At 51.1% G+C, this 18,147-nt stretch overlaps 7 protein-coding genes across 7 annotated transcripts; 1 reads left to right on the top strand and 6 right to left on the bottom strand.

Annotated features, from left to right (window-relative positions):
- Positions 1-1,170: 1,170 nt before the first annotated feature.
- Positions 1,171-2,716, top strand: N7468_004368 (T2 family ribonuclease; the record flags this gene model as incomplete). Its single annotated transcript, XM_058473665.1, has 5 exons — positions 1,171-1,445; positions 1,497-1,791; positions 1,874-2,366; positions 2,425-2,522; positions 2,579-2,716. The coding sequence occupies 5 exons, from the start codon at positions 1,171-1,173 to the stop codon at positions 2,714-2,716; spliced, it is 1,299 nt and encodes a 432-aa protein (XP_058332668.1).
- A 1,163-nt stretch (positions 2,717-3,879) lies between these two features.
- Positions 3,880-5,238, bottom strand: ace2 (putative C2H2 transcription factor (Swi5); the record flags this gene model as incomplete). The annotated part of the gene is made up of 1 exon (XM_058473666.1): positions 3,880-5,238. The coding sequence occupies one exon, from the start codon at positions 5,236-5,238 to the stop codon at positions 3,880-3,882; it is 1,359 nt and encodes a 452-aa protein (XP_058332669.1).
- A 160-nt stretch (positions 5,239-5,398) lies between these two features.
- On the bottom strand, positions 5,399-6,058 carry N7468_004370 (uncharacterized protein; the record flags this gene model as incomplete). Its single annotated transcript, XM_058473667.1, has 1 exon — positions 5,399-6,058. The coding sequence occupies one exon, from the start codon at positions 6,056-6,058 to the stop codon at positions 5,399-5,401; it is 660 nt and encodes a 219-aa protein (XP_058332670.1).
- Positions 6,059-8,340: 2,282 nt separating this feature from the next.
- On the bottom strand, positions 8,341-10,340 carry N7468_004371 (glycoside hydrolase family 18 protein; the record flags this gene model as incomplete). The annotated part of the gene is made up of 7 exons (XM_058473668.1): positions 8,341-9,060; positions 9,137-9,186; positions 9,257-9,286; positions 9,351-9,604; positions 9,683-9,783; positions 9,911-10,138; positions 10,338-10,340. The coding sequence occupies 7 exons, from the start codon at positions 10,338-10,340 to the stop codon at positions 8,341-8,343; spliced, it is 1,386 nt and encodes a 461-aa protein (XP_058332671.1).
- Positions 10,341-12,763: 2,423 nt separating this feature from the next.
- On the bottom strand, positions 12,764-13,436 carry N7468_004372 (uncharacterized protein; the record flags this gene model as incomplete). Its single annotated transcript, XM_058473669.1, has 3 exons — positions 12,764-13,055; positions 13,117-13,348; positions 13,424-13,436. The coding sequence occupies 3 exons, from the start codon at positions 13,434-13,436 to the stop codon at positions 12,764-12,766; spliced, it is 537 nt and encodes a 178-aa protein (XP_058332672.1).
- Positions 13,437-14,976: 1,540 nt separating this feature from the next.
- On the bottom strand, positions 14,977-16,095 carry prs2 (proteasome core particle subunit alpha 1; the record flags this gene model as incomplete). Its single annotated transcript, XM_058473670.1, has 4 exons — positions 14,977-15,360; positions 15,490-15,702; positions 15,769-15,863; positions 15,963-16,095. 4 exons carry the CDS (start codon positions 16,093-16,095, stop codon positions 14,977-14,979), a joined length of 825 nt encoding a protein of 274 aa, XP_058332673.1.
- A 448-nt stretch (positions 16,096-16,543) lies between these two features.
- Positions 16,544-17,933, bottom strand: N7468_004374 (WKF domain-containing protein; the record flags this gene model as incomplete). Its single annotated transcript, XM_058473671.1, is given in 2 exon segments — positions 16,544-17,811; positions 17,825-17,933. The coding sequence occupies 2 exon segments, from the start codon at positions 17,931-17,933 to the stop codon at positions 16,544-16,546; spliced, it is 1,377 nt and encodes a 458-aa protein (XP_058332674.1).
- Between the last annotated feature and the right edge of the window lie 214 nt (positions 17,934-18,147).

The following is an 18,147-nucleotide window of genomic DNA, read 5'->3' on the forward strand; positions in this document are numbered from 1 at the left end:
CCCCTTCACTCTTTCGATGCCGCATTGTTCCCGTAGGCACTTTTTCCTCCGAATTTGGATGATGCGAGGCATGCTCCTGCATTGTCTTCACAACCAGTGCACATCCCCAATCATCCCCGTGCGTAAGCCGTGGCTGAGTGTCCGTCCTTGGCACGACGTGCCTCGGAATATCCCGATCTTTCAAGGCTCGATCAGTAAACCCTTGAGCCCCTTTGAATTAGTATGTCTCCCGTCTCTCTTCACATGGGAGGAAGGGTGGTACCAGCTGGCGTAGCTTTCAAAACATACAATGCGAAACCCGAGGCCGAGTTTGCGCGTTTGTCACCTGGTACCATGGGATCGAGGCGGACGACCCAGCAGAGGCCTTATCTGAAATCAATTTGAATGGCTTCATCATGACGGGAGCTTGTAGTGGAGGTAGATGGGACTTTTTGCCAGTGGAATGGATTTTGAACGGGTGTAGGCTGCCAAAATACGATCCAGTCTTTGGCAGCTCGAAGCTGGGACTGGTCAAGATTTGGCATGGAAGCGGCTTTGAGCCGAAATAGGCTTATGAATAATAGTCTTGCTGTAATTATGCTCCATCATAATCGACTCCTTTTCTTGCTACGATAATGAGGCCAGACAAATGTAAAGGGGGGTGGGGCTTAGACTAGATAGAGTAGGGCTACCCAGGCTAATCTTCGCATGCCGGAGCGTCCCTCCACAAAGAATAACTATTACTTAGTCCAATTTTGTCTCGATTGCCTTTCTCCGTGTATTTGTGCCTAAAGCCTGGCAACCGTTGTACCCTACACCACATGTCAATGCCTTCCCCGCATGTGGCCATATCGATCATATTCGCCCCGCATTAGGATTATTAGGATATATATGGGAGATATAGTGTTGCATTTGAGTGCCCACTTGCTGTACATTCATAAGAGCAAGTAGCTCTATATCCTCCGATCCGTATTCATGGCCTCGAATCGACTTGTGATCGCAGCAAATGACTCAACCAGATGATCGACTTAGTCATGGTGTGGGGTCGACACCCCCGGGTATCGCGATAAGAGCTCCGAGGTCGAGCTGCCTAATCTACCCCAACCTCACTCTCCTTTGAAGCTGCAATTCGAAGCTCCATTCACTCCTCTGAGACTTGCAGCTTCAGATTACCACTTTTTGATTTGCACAATGTGGGGTCCAGCACAACAGTGGCCAGAGATCCCCGGACCCCAGAAGATCCTCCAAACCCTAGGCTCGCTATGGCTGTCGCAGACTGCGGATGAGAAGCCCAGTCTCGGAACCTCCTCGTCATGCTCTGGGTCGGAAATTAGCTGCCAGGCGAAATACCACGGCCAAGATACCTGTTGCTTCAACTACCCAGGTGGTCAGATGCTTCAAACGCAGTTCTGGGACGTCGACCCCTCCCTCGGTCCTGATGACTCCTGGACGATCCACGGGCTTTGGTAAGCACGGACCTTGAAGCTTCCCGCGTATCTCGAACTAAGTTTCCTTAGGCCTGACCACTGCAATGGTGGGTTTGACCAATATTGTGATTCCAAACGCAAGTACAGCAATATCTCTTTGATCCTGGTAGACTCTGGCCGCGGCGACCTGCTGGAGTACATGAGCGAGTACTGGAAAGACTTCCGTGGCGACGATAATAATCTTTGGGAACATGAGTGGAACAAGCATGGGACTTGTGTCAGCACACTGGAAACACATTGCTACGAGGACTACATTCCTCAGCAAGAGGTTGTAGACTACTTCGACAAGACAGTCGAAGTGTTCAAGGAGGTCCCTTCGTATGAGGTATGTACAACATGGTTTCTTTTCTTTTCTTTTCTTTTTTTTCAACAGACAATTTCCATTCCAAGGTACTGACTGGGCTTAGTTCTTGGCAAAAGCGGGTATACTACCTTCTAATCACGATACATACGATCTGGCCGATATTGAAGCTGCTCTCTCGGACGGTCATGGCGCACCGGTGGTCGTCCACTGCCGGCGTGGCGCATTAAATGAGATTTGGTATCATTACAATATTGCCGGCAGCTTACAGAATGGGGAATTCGTGGCGGCACAGCCAGGTTTGTCTTTCCCTGAAAGTGACACCTTACGAAATGATAAGTCTCATCGATTTGTTACAGATGGCCAGATTTCCAATTGCCCTTCGCGAGGCATTCGATACCCACTGAAACGCCCCCAAAATGACCCTACTAAGACCACCACCCACGGTCCAGGGCCTACCACTCCTCCGGGAGCGCCATTCGTTGGTCGGGGGAACTTGGTCGTCACAACACTAAATCAGCAACGCGGTTGCATTATCAGCACCGGGGCTTGGTACTCCTCTGGCACATGTGCTACATTCAGAGCGACCAAGGTGTCAGGTGCGTCACAATATGCATAGCCTTTCCAATGCAAGCGAAAGCTAACGTTACCTTCCAGAGAATACCTTTTCTCTCAAATCAAGAAAGGGACAGTGTGCCTTCAAGCATGATCGACTTATTTGCGGACCAAATATTCATTATCCAACGGAGTTCTCAGTAGGGCTTTCCTTCCATGTCGAATTTATGAAGATGAATCTCTAACCCACCAGCAGGCCCAGGATGGAAAATTGAGCTATGAAGGTAAAGCAACATTCTATGCAGATGCAGCGCCCAAAGGTTGGACACAGAGCATAGTCTACTCCTCTGAGGAAGGACACCCGGTTGAGATAGAAATCAGCTGGAGATCATAGAAACCGGACATAGACATTTTATAGAGCTTCGATCAGTTTACTGCCAATAACTCGATGACTTTCACATAAAAGATCGATGACCGGCGCTTCTTTGCGGTGTAGCCCGCGTTTAGTTCATTACAGCTTCCTAGGAATTGCAATACTGGTAATGCTTGGAGCTAGGCAAGGAGGCTTACATTATAGTTCCCCCACTGGAAAGATCTAGTCGTGATTAAATTTTTCTGGCGGTAGACGCATATTTCGTTGATGGACAAGTCCTTTGCTTTGGATTGCATTTCCTGTCAAAAGTCCATTATTCGGCCTGCAATCATTCATGTACCATGGTTGCTGTACAGCGTTCTTTTCTCTAAATACCATTCGCAATAGCCCTGCCTTTGTCAAAGAAGCCATAGGTGTCGGCAAGTCTCGAAGCCGCCTCTCACGGACAAATACTTTGATACTATCAGCCTGAATAAGGTTGAGGTGCAATGCGACATCACAAAGAACTAGTCTACTGCTACTGCATTAATTGATTATATCCTAGAATCATGAACGATATCCATTCAAGCATAATTCATATTCCCATGGAATGACAAAGGAGACTAGAACGCTAAAATACAGTCCTTTAGGAAGTCCTGAAAGGCCAAAAAGTCCCACATAAATGATTGATGGGAAGTAGCTAGCTACAGAAAATTCCATCAAAGGTACATGTCAAAAGGGGAAGAGAATTAAAAAAGGCGCCAATGAAAATGACATGCATAAGGAAGACCCGAGACCGGGAGGCCCTCATGGATGGCCAAATACATCAAAAGCGAATGTGGAAAGAGAAAATAGAAAATGACCACGGGAACAAAATGGGGACAACAGCAATGGCCAGAACACCATACCAGAGATCCCAGGGCCCCCCACAATAAGGCAATAATGTGCGCTAAGAAGAAACAGATGTCCAAAAGAAAGAAGTGAGTGCGCTCACGCCCGAAATGGAAGAAAGTAGAACGCCCCAAATTGTGTCGTGTGTCATGTGACGTAAACGCTCGTCTCGTGTCGTTGCAGAAGTTGTCACGCGGTAATAAAGATATAACGTGCACGCCATCTATGTCATGCTTTTCGTAAAATCAAATCCAGTCTTCGTTGCGAGATGTCCTCGTGTGTTGGTGGTACAGATTGGTCATTGTGCGGTCGACTTATGGATCAACCAGGAATTCACTTGAAAGGGAGTCGATCTGATCCGAGTAAGGATCCATGTCGAGCGGCCCGAGAGCAGCAAGGGACTTTCCAGGGACATCCGGGTAGATAGACGAGGTAAAGCCGAAGTCACTTGTGTCCATGTAGGTATAGCTGGAAGGGAAGTTGGTGAATGCTTCGTCTGTGAGGTTGGCAAACTCTTCCTTCAGCTGGTCTGTGGATTCCTGGGTCATGAAGACATCAATCTCAGAGCCGACGGTAGACTCGGCAAGAGTTGGCGCAGTGTGGGGAGAAGACATATCATATGGCGAAAGCGCTGCGTCACTATAAAGTGACTCTTGGGAAGACTCATTGCTCACTTGGGTCTCAAATTGTTCCATAGCGCGGGCGTATCGGTTGTGTGCCAATTGAGGAGGCGAAAGTGGCAATGGGAGCATGTCATCTTCGAATTTTTGAGAGATCATCGACAGGCCGGATTGAGTGGGAGAAGGAATATTGTCAAAGCCACCTCCAGGCGATGTGGGAGGCGTGAATGATGACATAGTGGAAGACGGGGCATAGTTGGGCGAGCGGAACATGGTGGTCTCCTCGAAGCTGCCTTCGATCTTGACGGGCGACATAGAGACGGACTTCTCAGCAACACGTTGGCGAGTACGACTAGATTTTTCTTGACGACTTTCGATATCGGGGCGGTTCTTCTTGGGCGGACGGCCGCGCTTGGTAGTCTTGGGGACGAACCCAGTGAAACCTCCAATGCACATATCGCGCTGACGGTGGCGTGTTAAAGCATCTTGACGAGCGAAGCTTGCACCGCAAGCACAAGCAAAGGGCTTCTTGCCTGAATGGGTCTTGAGGTGGCGCTTGAGATCATGTCCACGAACGAAATCCTTTCCGCATCGGTCACAGACGTATTGGCGATCATTGAGATGGGTCTGAACATGAGACTTGATATTTTCTTTTCGGCCAAAGCGACAGTGGCACCCAGTGAAAAGACAGACCCATTTGTTGTCTTTGGGGTCTGGACCGGAGATGTACTGAGCGATCTCATCACCGGAGACAGTGCTCTCCTTCAAAGAGGCCTTGACTCGAGCATCAAGGTCAAACTCATCAACGGTGTCAGGCTGGGTATCAGTGGTGTCCTCGTCAGAAGAGGAGGACATAGATCGGTTCACACGCCCATGGGCGGAAGGAGTTGATGGTAAGCTATACTTCTGTGGCGACACGGTGCAGGATCTAGGCGACGGCATGGCAGCAAGCTCCGCAAAGTCGGCGACCGAATTGGCGGGGGATGGCATCTGATGGTTCATGTGCATAATGCTTGGACCAGGGACTCCTTGAAGAGATTGGGCTCTCTGCATTTTGGGGAGCCCCAGGTGTGGGGGGGAAAGAAAAGCTCTGGGGTTTGCTGGGGGTCTGGTCATTTGTGTACATGGATAAATCAAAAGAACTCTTCATGGGGGTAGCATTGGGGGTCATGGGGGAAGTATCTGGTAAGAAAAAACAAAAAAAAGTCAGCTTTTACACCTGGGCAGTAGTGATTCGTGCAGTCATACATGAAAGATAAGGATTCATCTTAGGTGAGATATTCTCCGATTGTATGGAGAGCGGCTGAAGTGATTGGGCCTGCTGAGAGAGAGCTTCCCAATTGTTTTGCTCTCGACCCTGTACCTGGTGTACACGCTCACCCCTCATCCTGCGAGACACCGGCTTGATAGTAGCATTTGGATCGGTGTTATCGCTCGCAGACCGGGTAAGGGCTGGCGCAATTTGAGGGAAGGTAACAGGGCTACCAGCGGCGGTATACATATCCGGTGTCTCCTCCAGGCTCCACATATATGTAGATTGATATTGGTCAAGTGGTTGGGGAGGAGGGCCTGAAGGAAGAGCAGCGGATACATAGCGCTGGTGATCTTGCCCAGACGCAAACTGCTGAACAGCGGCCTGGCGGGAGTAACCTGCTTTTTCGTTAAAGAAGTCGCGAAGCTGCGTGACCTTGTTGGTCGCACTTCGACGGTCGAGGGGCACAGCTTGTGGACCAAATCGGCCATAGTCCACAGTCTGGCCGCGGCGATGTGTCCGGCGAGGTGGCATGGCGTTCATATTCGGTTGGCGTGCAGCTTCGAACGACGGGGTTGATATTTGACGACGGTGACCGTGAGATAGAGTCGAGGGGTTCATGGCTAACGGGCCACTCGATATTCAGGTCCCTGTCACAGTGTTAGTCTGTGAACACGAACAATTCAACGCAGCCAAAAACGCAGAAAACGAAAAGAAAGGTAGCTAGAGCCTCAGTAAGCTAGCTCAGTGTAGATTGATGGATTGTCTTTAGTAGATCTCGTCAAAAGGTTCAGGCGTCAGAAGCCCAGCAGTGACCGGATGGTGACACAGTTCCCAAGGATGGTTGAATTATAAAATTCAAGGTGGAGGCAGAAATGCAACTCAATAAAGACCATGAAGCGGGCCAAAAAGCATTGGCGATCCACCAGCTCCAGCCCATGGTTCCCGTCAACAAGCGGGTGGGTTGGCATGGCAACGGGGGCTGCGCGGGAGTCTGGGAAACCAGATGTGACGAATTGGGTCCACTCTCGCAGCGGATCCTGCTTATAGATCCTGTCGATTGCTTTGGCGCCCTTTAGATCGAGTCCGAGCCTTGGAATAGTCGGTATTGGCCATCGGCTCCCTGGCTTCCCAAAGGCCCTTTCTCACGGGCTCTGCAAGGGCCTATACCATGGCTGCGAGGAGGACGGTGCCAACGCCGTCCCTAGATCTGAAGGGGGCTGGATCTCCTGTGATGGTCGCCATGGAAATGTCCTGCATCAGGCAATCGTCAAGGCTGATCTCCACGATCGTGCTCCGCTCGTTGGGGCCTTGTGGGTGCCCGCAAGCGATGCGATGCAAGGCGATGTCATTTAATGCCTAAGGCAGTAACGAGTAAACACAGCTCTTATCTACTTATCGACTTCTCTTATCGTCTTATCGATAGTCGGCTGCGGAAGATCCTTGTTCCTGCTCCCCTCATTCACTAAACCCGAAACGGCTTGAAATTCCACACGTGACCGCACAACGATTTTAATCGTCAGCCGAGCCCGCACACTTGTGTTTCTTCATCAAGGTTGAGGAAGACATACGACTTGTCGAGGTACGTTAGATCTCCGACAGCACGAGAGTTTCGGTTTGATGATCGCGATGGTGCCTATGCGCACTGTCTGATCTGTGGCGCTCTCCTCTCGCTGTCGCCGCCGCCAATATGAAAATTTCAAAATCTAACTCGCTATCGCTGTACAGGCCTTCATCATGCAGATCTTCGTCAAGACCCTGACGGGGAAGACTATCACCCTTGAGGTGGAGTCCTCCGACACCATTGACAACGTCAAGTCCAAGATTCAGGGTATGCGACTCGTCCACACACTCAAAAATCGTACCCGACTAGGGCCGAAAACTAAAGTCTCATAGACAAGGAGGGTATCCCCCCCGACCAGCAGCGCCTGATCTTCGCTGGTAAGCAGCTCGAGGACGGCCGTACCCTTTCGGACTACAACATCCAGAAGGAGTCGACCCTCCACCTGGTGCTCCGCCTGCGTGGTGGTGGTAAGAAGCGCAAGAAGAAGGTGTACACCACCCCCAAGAAGATCAAGCACAAGCACAAGAAGACCAAGCTCGCCGTCCTTAAGTACTACAAGGTTGACGGTGATGGCAAGATCGAGCGTCTCCGCCGCGAGTGCCCTGCCCCCGAGGTATGTCTCAGTCTCGTATCTACTCGCTTCCCGCGTGCATATCTAACTTTCTATCCTTAGTGTGGCGCTGGTATCTTCATGGCCGCTATGCACAACCGCCAGTACTGCGGAAAGTGCCACCTTACCTACGTCTTCGACGAGTCCAAATAGATGGACCAAGTCTGACCGTGCGGGAAGTTATTTGAGTTCTGGTGTGGTGTCCAGCTATACTAGGGTAGGAATATGAATACCTCACGGTGGATGTGATGGTTGATGAGCACCTCTGTCAATACTGAAAATTAAAATGATCAAAAAAAATCCGGCTCTTGCCAATCTTGATATCTTGTAGTGGTCCGAAGCCATATAAAAAATTTGGACGAAGTAACGGAAGACATTTCCGCGCAAATCAGCTTGGGCCCTTCCACGCCTGCAGCACGTGTATACTCTGGTCGGCAAAATCAATTAGTTTCAAAGCAGAATTCTTTTTGATTTGCTACTACTGTATCAATCATACAAATACTTATTCACGCAACTTGGTGTCATGACGGCCGCCTGTCTTTTTTGGGGCGGGGGGGGCGTAAACGCTACTTGTGTAGGCTAATTTTTGTGCAGTGTTACTACAGTGGCACACATACTTTCCCCTATTCTATTTGTTCCATCGGCAACTTGAACCTCCGAAGTCTGAATACTAGTACGTATGTACGCCAGCCGCGCCAGCCCATCGATCCTTTTTCTTTTTGCGACGACCTAAGACATTCCAGAACGAATGTTATCATACTTACTTTCTGGAAACTCAATCGCGTTAGGAAGCTGCTCCAGGCCCCCCGCCCCACCAACAGCATCAACGAAGACACCAATCAGACTGCCATCGTTAGGGTTCGCATCCCTGCCGCCCTTGTCACCGCTACTCTCCCACCACATGCCACCACCAAGCCGGGCTTGCTGAATGAAGTCGGCCTTCTGACGGGCCACCTGGACGTTATCATACGAAACGACCGTGCGCGAGCCTGCATCGTAGCTCCACGAGCTGCCAGTTGCTGGATCGAAGTTCTCACTCGCTCCGGGCCTGGGGAGAGCCTTGTAGTCCCAGACGCCGTTTTCCCAACTTCCAGCGCCAACGCCGGAGAACGGGGCGCCCATGCCGTCCGTGTTCTCGAATGCACGGCCGTATAGGGGCATACCTATGACGATCTTGGAGGGCGGGACGCCACAGACATTGATGTAGTGGTTAAGCGCAGCGTGGGTGGAGAAGGGAGTAGAGGAGGGATTGTCGTTGGATGGGTAGATGTTGGCCTGGTGACCTGCGTGCTGGTCCCAGCTGCCGGCATAATCGTAGGCCATTAGGTTGTAAAAATCCAGCAGAGGCGTCATCTGCGGGATGCGGAGTTTGACGAAGTTGCTTGGGCCTGCAGGACAAGCGATTGTCAGATAGAACTTCCGGCCCGCACCGGCCGCACGGTCGAGGCTCTGTGGATGAGGTTAGTTGCGAGTTTTCCGGGGTTGATTGGTGCGCAGGGAGAAGGGGATCGAGGGGCTCCCTTACTTCGCGGCAGGCTTGTAGCAGTTCCACCAGGTTCTGCGCCTGGTTGTCATCTATCGGATGTATCAGATTGCATGTCCGTGCTGATTAGGATTTCCTTGATTCGTTGGGAGGGGCGCTTACCTTGAGGATACTCCCAATCGATATCAATGCCTGTCAAAGCACCACGTTAGTCAAAGGGGCGGGGACTCTAATTGGGTTGAATGATTGCGCCCACCATCGAATCCCAAATCCAGGACTAATTGCGTTGCTGTCTCGGCGAATTTGGCCCGCCCTGCGGCCGAACTGGCAGGTTGGGCGAAATTAGGGGAATATGTCCAACCGCCAATGGAAAGCAAGACCTTCAAGTTTCGATTCTGTTTCTTGAGGAGGAACAATTGCTTCACACATCCGTAGACATTGCTGCCAGTGTCATTCCACGAGTCACCCTCATAATGCTTCTCGACGTCAGACCAACTGTCAGTGAGGTATCTGTAGGGTCTTATTTAGCACGGCAGTTTGACGGGACAGCGCTGCGAGGCAATTGAACAAACCGAAAGAGATACTAACACTTCACCGCTCTCCGGGCGTACGTTGGCGAATGCATAGAGCACATGTGTCAATTTATCAGCCGGAAGGTCTTGAGGGTTATGGTTACGGCCATAGATCGCCTAAGAGGTGTTAGCGCGGAAGTGTGCTTTTATCGATAGATAAGGGACTCGGAGCGGAGGCCTCAGCAACCCTCATGCAAGGAGAGCATTTATGGTCGAATCGACAGACAAGCCCAGATCAACATACCCAGTTAACGAAGTAGACAACGGATCTCGACATGCCGGCCGGAGGTGGGGTGGTACGGTCGATGTTAAAAAGGTTGAACTGTTGTGCAAGGAAAGCCACGAGGCATAGAAGCACGGAGATCCAAACGACGGGAATACGAGCCACAGTTGGAATGGCGTTAACGCTGAGTTCAACCAAACGGTAGACCCTTGAAAGCTCGAGGTCAGGAACACTTTTATGGCGGGGTACCTTTATGTCGCAGCCTAGCAGTTAGCGGCAAGAAGCTCTAGCAGGATAAAAATAACAACACTGCTGCCTCATTGGTGGATTTCCTGTGGCTGTGTGTGGCTGATGACGTGCGGCTGACTTGATCTCAGCAATTCCAGCGTGATTGAATCATGCAACACATTGGCTGGATTTGCGATTGGACTCGAGACGTAAAGCTTACCATGGTCTTGGAGCAATTGGGCTATTTACTTGATCACTATTCTGAGTGGTGCTTGACGACCCTACCATTCTGAAAACCTCAGCGGCGTTGCGGGGTTTCCGTTGGCATGAATATATTGCCAACCTTGAAACTGGATCATGACTCATGCTTCTCATGATTCAAGTTCTGAGGTGAACCCGAACATCCATAGATCGCCCTACCAACTCTAACCTGAACCTGATTTTGGTAGTATCACGTCGGGCTTCAAGTTCAGATGTACCAAGACTGAATTATGGGCGTTTCCGACCCATCATTAAATTACAAGTACGATTCGTCAACTATTTTTGACAGAGCTCGGACACACTGCATTCAAATACTAGTATAATACCTAGGTAGTGGAGCTTGAATAGAAGCCACGGTCACGAGATCTCATTCCGCACTGGCCATCAAAATCCTTGAACTGATGGTGAAGGCCGTTACAAGATCTCAAGTACCAAGCCCACTGTGCTACTAGTATTATAGCTCCCAGGGCACACTGGCATGAACGTGGTTTTGGGGGCACACGGTAGGAGACCGCTAACATGCAAGACCACCAGTCACCATTGCCTGTAGCATCACTAGTACTACGAGCAGAGGAGAAGACGGGCCTTGCAAATTCCAGAACTAAAATTCTTATCGTAGTAGTCCGCTCTCGCGGGTGTGACGTACTAATGCCACCGCAACTATAGACACGGGATGAACATGGGTGGCCCCTAGAAGATCTCGATGTCCAAGAGTGGAGCATCGGTAAAGGTGAAACGACACCTCAACTCGCAAAAGACACAAACCGGTTCAACGCAAAATCGCTTCGTGAATGACACTTGATCACTAAACATGGGTCACCCATATTAGTCTGCAGGGTTGCGACCAAGGGACAGCAAAGCACGAACTGTAACTCCGAACAAAGACGATGCCCCACAATCTGCAGTAGCGGTGGTTAGTGCGCCGTTGTGGTGGCGTCGATCGTATTCCTGAGGCAGGGCCAATCCGCCAACAAGAGAACCCCAGAGGACCGGGGAATGCCCTCCGAAGTGGATTCAGCTGTCGGCCGACCCTCGGGACTATACAGGGGTAAGTTGGAAGCAATCCTTGAGAAACGGGCATGAAAAAATTTTCTCCTGGGGCACCAAACGACCAACCTCAGCTGAACAGCGAGCCGACGGTCGCGATCTGCCCGCCGATTGGCATAGCCGCCGTGGCACTAAGCCCTTAGTCCTGGCTCCACATGCAAGATCCAATCCATCTGGGATCCATCGTGATAGACGGAGTTTCCCTCTCAACTCGCCCGCCACGATCCATGGAATCATGCAGTGGAGCATTTAGCGGTTTTGCGTATCCGGTACTCTGGCAAGCCCCCTGTCCCTTCTATTCCTCGCTGTGAAATCGTGGAGACCCTTGCCTAATGCGTTCGCCTGCAGTTGACTATCGCCTAAGCGATTGCCCTATCGGACTCCTTATTTACCAATGCTGCCCCCCTCTATGGGTGAGATCGGGGACGGAAAAAAAGAAGAAAAAAAAGAAAAGAAAAAAAAAAAAGCTCTATCGACAAAAGTGGGGCGGCGAAGTAAACTACCGGCAGCTATGGAGCATGCATGACACTGTGATGGGATAGTCTTTTCAGCTGCCATTGTTTGCCTCGAGGTCCAGGTGTCTGGATCTTCCCCTGTTTGCGGAGCCGAACGCAAGGGTGGGCTCGTATTGATTGGCGAATCGTAGAGAAAGAAGTGTAACCTGTTTGTTGGGAACAGGTTTCCCTCCCCTGGACTAAGCCCTTCGCGTAATTTAGATTGTCACGAAGTCAAAACTAGTCTATTACGTTGTCTGTTAGATGAGTGGATAACAGCATTGGCCATACCCCCGGGACATGGCCTCTCCATATGCAATCTGCACTGGAGAGTCGTGCTCATCGTGTGGGGAGTTCCTAGAATGGCGGGAAGAAGGCCTGAACCTTTCTATTGTCGGCATGGCGCAGCCTACCAGAGTCTGCGAAACATATCAATGCGCCTAGTTGAGACTGGAATATAGACTAGGACACAAAAACATGTACTTCAGAACAAGTGATATTGGGGAACTCCTCGCCGGGAGGAGCGTATAATATACTAGTAGTTGTTCTCCAGTGATGCCCCCGCGTCAAACCCACAAGCGCCAGAAAACAATGCAGAAGATAACAATGGACAATAAAGTCCAAAAGCATGAGGGTATGTCTTCGCTATGCTCGAGATACGAAAATTTTAGTGGTTTTTCTTTTCCCAATAATTGCGACCCGCGCTGTACCCGCCCAGGGCGCCGATGCGGAAAAAGGGCCCCCGCATCCCCATCCCACACAAAGCCCCGATGGGGGCAGAAAATAATGAAGTAGCCTTCCGCGGTTGTGGAAGAAGCCCTGCCTGGTCGAGACCGGGCCGTAATTACCGACCCTGGATCCAGCGACGCAGCACGTCCAAAGAAGGGTCGTCATCAACCCAATGACCTGCCCGCAGGTCCGCATTGCGAAGATCCGCAACGACGTGCTGATCGGTGATGCGTGCGAGTTCTTGCTGGAGCACCGTGTTTGCCGCTTTCAAGGCAGTGGCTTGGTTTGCAGTGGGCGCCTGGCCACGTAGAGCGCTCTCGCGGGACATCGCCCATCGTCGAGCGGCCGCTGCACGAAGGTAGATCTTGTGTGCTTGAAATCGACGGGCACTACTGTCGATAATGACTCTGGAGGGGCAATCTGTATTAAGCCGTGCGTCTCTCTCATCGTACTCTGGTCTTGGCCTACCTTTGTAATTCCGCTTTCTCTGTCTCGGCACCGCTGCTGCCCACCACAGGCGCTGGCTGGTAGTTGGCAGCCATTAACCGCTGAGCAGCCGCCTGGCATTCGCGGACGACTACAAATCCTTCTTCGTTGTATTCTTCTGGCCTCGAGGCCACATTTTGCTGAGAGATATGCATCATCAGAGTGCGGTAGTCGTTCATCAGTTCAGCCACTCGCAGTGCGCGGGCCTCGTTGACTATTCGTTGCACGGGGTCGTCAGTACGTGGCGTGGACCTCAGTCAATTTGGATTTCCGGATGGTCATTGCTTACGTCCGTCCGCCATTGAAGGTGTTTGAAGTGGAAAAAAAATAGGTATTAGAAAGGAAGTAAATACGCAAGACACGAAGGGACGGGTTAAGGATCGTGTCATAGAAAGAGGGACCAATTGAGAACTTGAAAGAGCACGAGGCAAAAATTATTAAAGCCGGTCAAAGCACCAGTTATTAGAAAAAAAAATGAAGGTGAAGGAAGTTCGATGATCAATGGTGTGGGAGAGAACCCTGGAAGAGACCGAGAGACTTTATAAGCCTGGAACAACCCAGCGTGCCAATGCAGCATCGTCTCCTCTACGCCATATATGACAGCAAATGATATAAAGATAGGCCTGTTGGAAAGGGGATAGGGCAGTCAGGAGATCTCATTGGCCGATCCAGATTAATGTAAATTGTATAAAAAATCGAAAGAGGAATGTAGGAAAAGGTAAAGGGGGGTGGGGGATGATCAGAAAAACAATAAAAGCGAATAAAAAGCAAAGAGGAAAGGAATGACAGCAGAGAGGAACTGGAGATCAACGGACAGAATTTAGTCGCGCCAATGGCTGGAGGGCAAAGCGCATGCAGGAACGAGTGGGAGGACCAAGACAAGCTGGAAATGCAAAACTGCGTGGGCCCCAGGGCAAGAGCTCCCGAGTCCCCCGTCAACGGCTGCTACTCCTGCAAGCCTCCCCAAAAGCCACCCACAGCTGACCCGATCCCAAGACGACGGATCTGTCAGAAATTAGCCCTTCATGGAAACTCGTAGAGACACCGAGCTTCATCCGGATATGCGACTTGGATCTGGGATCCCGGGATTGTAGGGCGGTGGAGCCCGCCACGAGATTGAGTTCCTGGACGAGTCAGTCATGTCAAGAACCAGGGCGCTTACAGTCGTTGATTGGTGACAGGGTCAACCCACCGAAGGACTCCATAGTGGGGACGAACAATGCCTCGTGGATTAGCAGGCCGCTAACCCTCATGGGGTAGTGACGAGATCATGGAAAATCTCGGTCCAAAAGTAAATCTTCGAAGCACAATCCTCCAAATCTGGGCCAGTTCGTGAACTCCACAAACCCTACTTGGCAGCATTCAGCTGGAGCCGATCTTCCAGGGTTGCGCCCCAGCCACGTTGGAGCCGAGCCACATGTGGCGTTTCCGCCAACAGCTGAGAAAGCAATTGCTTCTATCTAAAATCTTCTTCCTCTCCTCTTTTTTGCGATCAATGTGATCAATCTCACTGTGGCAAAAAAAAAAGGTCCAGGTCAATTATTCTGCTGAGTTCCCCTGCGCAAGCCAAAACACAACGTCCTGCAGGGAATGCAGATGCTGAACAACTCAGAAGCCTGGCACTACATAGATGAAACCCCACTGGGAAACTAGCTCTCATGATGGAAACCAATCGATTCGATCATTCGTCATGCTCTCTTTCTCTCTAGAATAAGAAAGGGGGAGGGGGAAATTTAGATAGAAGTTATCTCATACGCATCTTGAGCCGGAGCTGTTCGGTTGGCTCTCCTTCCGCAACGTCATGCTTCCCACAGCTCCTGCGGGATAGCAGGTGGTTCACATTTAGTCCTTCTCGGCTATGGCCTGCAACCGTTCGTCGATCTCCTCCTCTGTCAGGGCACGGAATTCCGTAGTGGTGCCTTCGCCTTCGATCTGCGGTCCACCGACAATGCCAATCTCCAGCTCATGCTTTTTAAAGTCCACACTCAACACGTTGCTGAGAGCTGTAATGCCCAGCTCCACCACTTCTTCCCAGTTTCCAGGGGCGGCATCCTTGTTCTTCAGCTTCTTCTCGAGGTGATTTAGCGCCTCCTGCTGCTTGGGTCCGGAGGCGGTCGCCTTGTACCCAACGTAGTAACCAGCCGGGTCGCACTTGTACAGTTGTGGGCCTTTCTCATCATCGACAGAGATCAGAGTAGTTGCAACACCTAGTGGTCGCATGTAAGCCTGCAATGAGGGAATTGTATCAGCAAAGCTATCTCCAATTGATTGGTGGTGGGGCTGCAGAGGGGGACTTTCGCTGGGAAGCAGCCCGATATCCCCCCAGAGCATGAACGATCAAAGAGAAGGACTTACTCGTTGTGTGTAGACTTGGTTGATATTCGCCAATCGCTTGGCGAGAACATCACAGGGCATCTCATATCCAAACTTGTATCGGAACTCGGCCGCTTCACCGCGAGCTCGATCCACCGAAGCGCGGGCATCTGCGATCGAACCGGTCATAACGCAGCCCACAGAGGGCGAGATCTTGAAGATGTGTGACACGGAGGATGGGTCGATCAGTTTGTCCTGCGAGGGGAGCGGATGTCAGCTCATAGCAATGGCACGGCATCAAGGATTCGACATATCGCTTACAGCAACTTTCTTCTGGGAGAGGACGACAGCGCAGTCCTTTCCCCTCACGCCGATGGAAGTGATATTGGCCGAAGTGATAGCCTTGAAGGCATATTCTGGATAGCAAGGTTGTCAGCGATGAGCATGGTGCCGTGGGGCGTCTGTGGTTCTCGGGGTCTGCGGTTTCGAAGATCGACGAGCAACCTGGCACTTACCGACTTGGTACAGTCGACCCTGGTCGGAGAAGATAGTGATATGTCTGTCGTACCCTGCTGCGGAGAAGATGAAGGTCAGCTGAGATGTCGTCAGGCCGGGCCAGGCCAGGCTTGGAATGTTCTTACCAGACATAGTGGCGGTATTGAAAGTGGCTTGTGGCAGGAGGAAGAGAGAGAGAGAGGCTGTAGGGGTGGGATGGAGAAGAGGTAGATGAGGTGGATGGGGAGAATGGCCAGTGACGCGTGCCAGCCGATGCCTAGTGAGCTTGAGCTTTGAGCTTGGGGCACCCAAAGGCGGTGTGATGGTCCATTCCCACTGGCAGTTGGTACACAACGTGGGCTACAAAGAAAAGTCATTCGTAGGAAAGAAGAACGCGTATTTAGAATAAAATCTGAAATTCATAGAAATTGAATATTTTGGAATGATGCTGATCACCTCATCTTCAATTTCTACAGTGGAACTGAGCTGTTCGAACAAAGATACATCTTCATGCAGTCCATGGTATCTATATGCAACTTTTGACTATACTAACACCGTAACCAATAAAGACAAAAGAAAGCGTACGACCCCAGTGGCGAACCTAATCACTGTCGCTCTCACTGCTGGAGATCTCGATTTGGGCAGTTCGAAGCTTCCGCTTTTGCGTTTTCTTGTTCTTGGCCGGGGCAGGCTGAGCGGCCTGCGCGGCCTGCTTCTTCAATTTCTTTTCTTCTTTCTTCTTCTCTTTGAGCTGCTCCTTTTTAGAGAGTATTTTCTTCGGAGCAGGTGCCGGTGTGGGAGCAGGAGCCGGGGCTGCGGCGTCGTCGTCACTGCTGCTCTCTGATGAAGAAGTCTCGTCTGTATCAGTATTTCCCTTTATCGCAGGAGTAGCAGGAGTAGCAGAATCATCACCATCCTCGTCGCTGTCGCTGCTACTGTCACTGCTACTATCGCTGCCACTGTCGCTGGACCCGGAACTAGACGTCTCGTCTTCGCTGCTACTTGAGACATCAATCACAGCAGTCCGGTTCTTCCGCTTCTTAGTGACCGGCTCAGGCTTAGCCTCGACCTTCTTCGGCCGAGCAGCCTCCATGTTGAACAGCTCGGCCGTAACAGCAAAGAATACCAGCTCAGCCCGTAGTCGTTTCTGAAGACGAGTGCGTTTGTCCGCGCTCAAACCCTCAGCCAATCCAAGCGAATTCAACTCCTCTCCTCCTGCAGGCAAAGCACTCCGGAACGTATCCACAGCCTCTTGGTACTCATCATCAGCTCCAGCTTTCTCCCCGGCCTCCACATCAGCCCTAGCAACCTCCACAGCCCCCTCCCTCAACCGCGCCTTTGCGGCATCACCCTTCAAGCCCTGCAAGTACGTCAAAAGCGGCGCATTATAGCGTGCCGGCACATGCTCCGCCGAATAAAGATGCTTGAACAGATTCGTCTCCCGATTCTTCTGGAATTTCCACGACGCTCGACCCCGGTAGTAGTGTGTCAGGTACGAGAGAATAGGCGTCTCATGGATATGGGCTGATGAGTCTGGCGCTTTATTCTTGCGCTCCTTCTTCTTCTCGCGCTTGCGCTTGCGCATTTCCTCCAGCGCCTTCTCGTTGTCTGCGCGGGCCTCCGAGTCTTCCGCGTTCGTCACCGTGTCGCTGCTGTCGTCGGCTTCATTGTCTGCTTCGTCAGAGCTGTCGCTGGGCTGAGAGCCATCGTTGTCTTTTGTGCCTGCGCCGAAGGAGACGCGCTTCTTGGATTCCCTTTTGGGGAGGTCGTCGTCGCTTTCGCGGGTTTTGGTGTGCCGGCGTTTTTTGGTCGAGAGACCGTCGTCTTCTTCGGATTCGGGCTTTCGCTTTTTTTTGGTCCCTTTCAGAGCTCTTGGATTGACTAGGGATTGATTCGTCGGACATGTCGAGGTTCTCTTCTAGGGCAGACTTGCGCTTTGAGCGCTCTTTTTTTTCTGGCCGGGGTGACTTTGAAGAATCTGTTGTTGCCATGATGGAAGGTATCCGACAGGTACCCCAGGAGCCGTGACCCGAATTGAATATAAAATTTTGTGATATTCGTGAGTGAAAAAGCACAATCTGTTAATGAGTCAAGACAGCGACGCTCGAACGTCCTTCAGATCGAAGCCCGACTATTTTTTTTCTGCCGGGCGGCTTTGATAAGGCTGAGGATCTCTGCAGCTGATAAGGCTGAAGTGTAAACAGC

This window comes from Penicillium chermesinum, assembly GCF_028974085.1.
Source record: "Penicillium chermesinum strain IBT 19713 chromosome Unknown utg000003l:1.0-5111272.0:1.0-5115320.0, whole genome shotgun sequence".
NCBI lineage: Eukaryota > Fungi > Ascomycota > Eurotiomycetes > Eurotiales > Aspergillaceae > Penicillium > Penicillium chermesinum.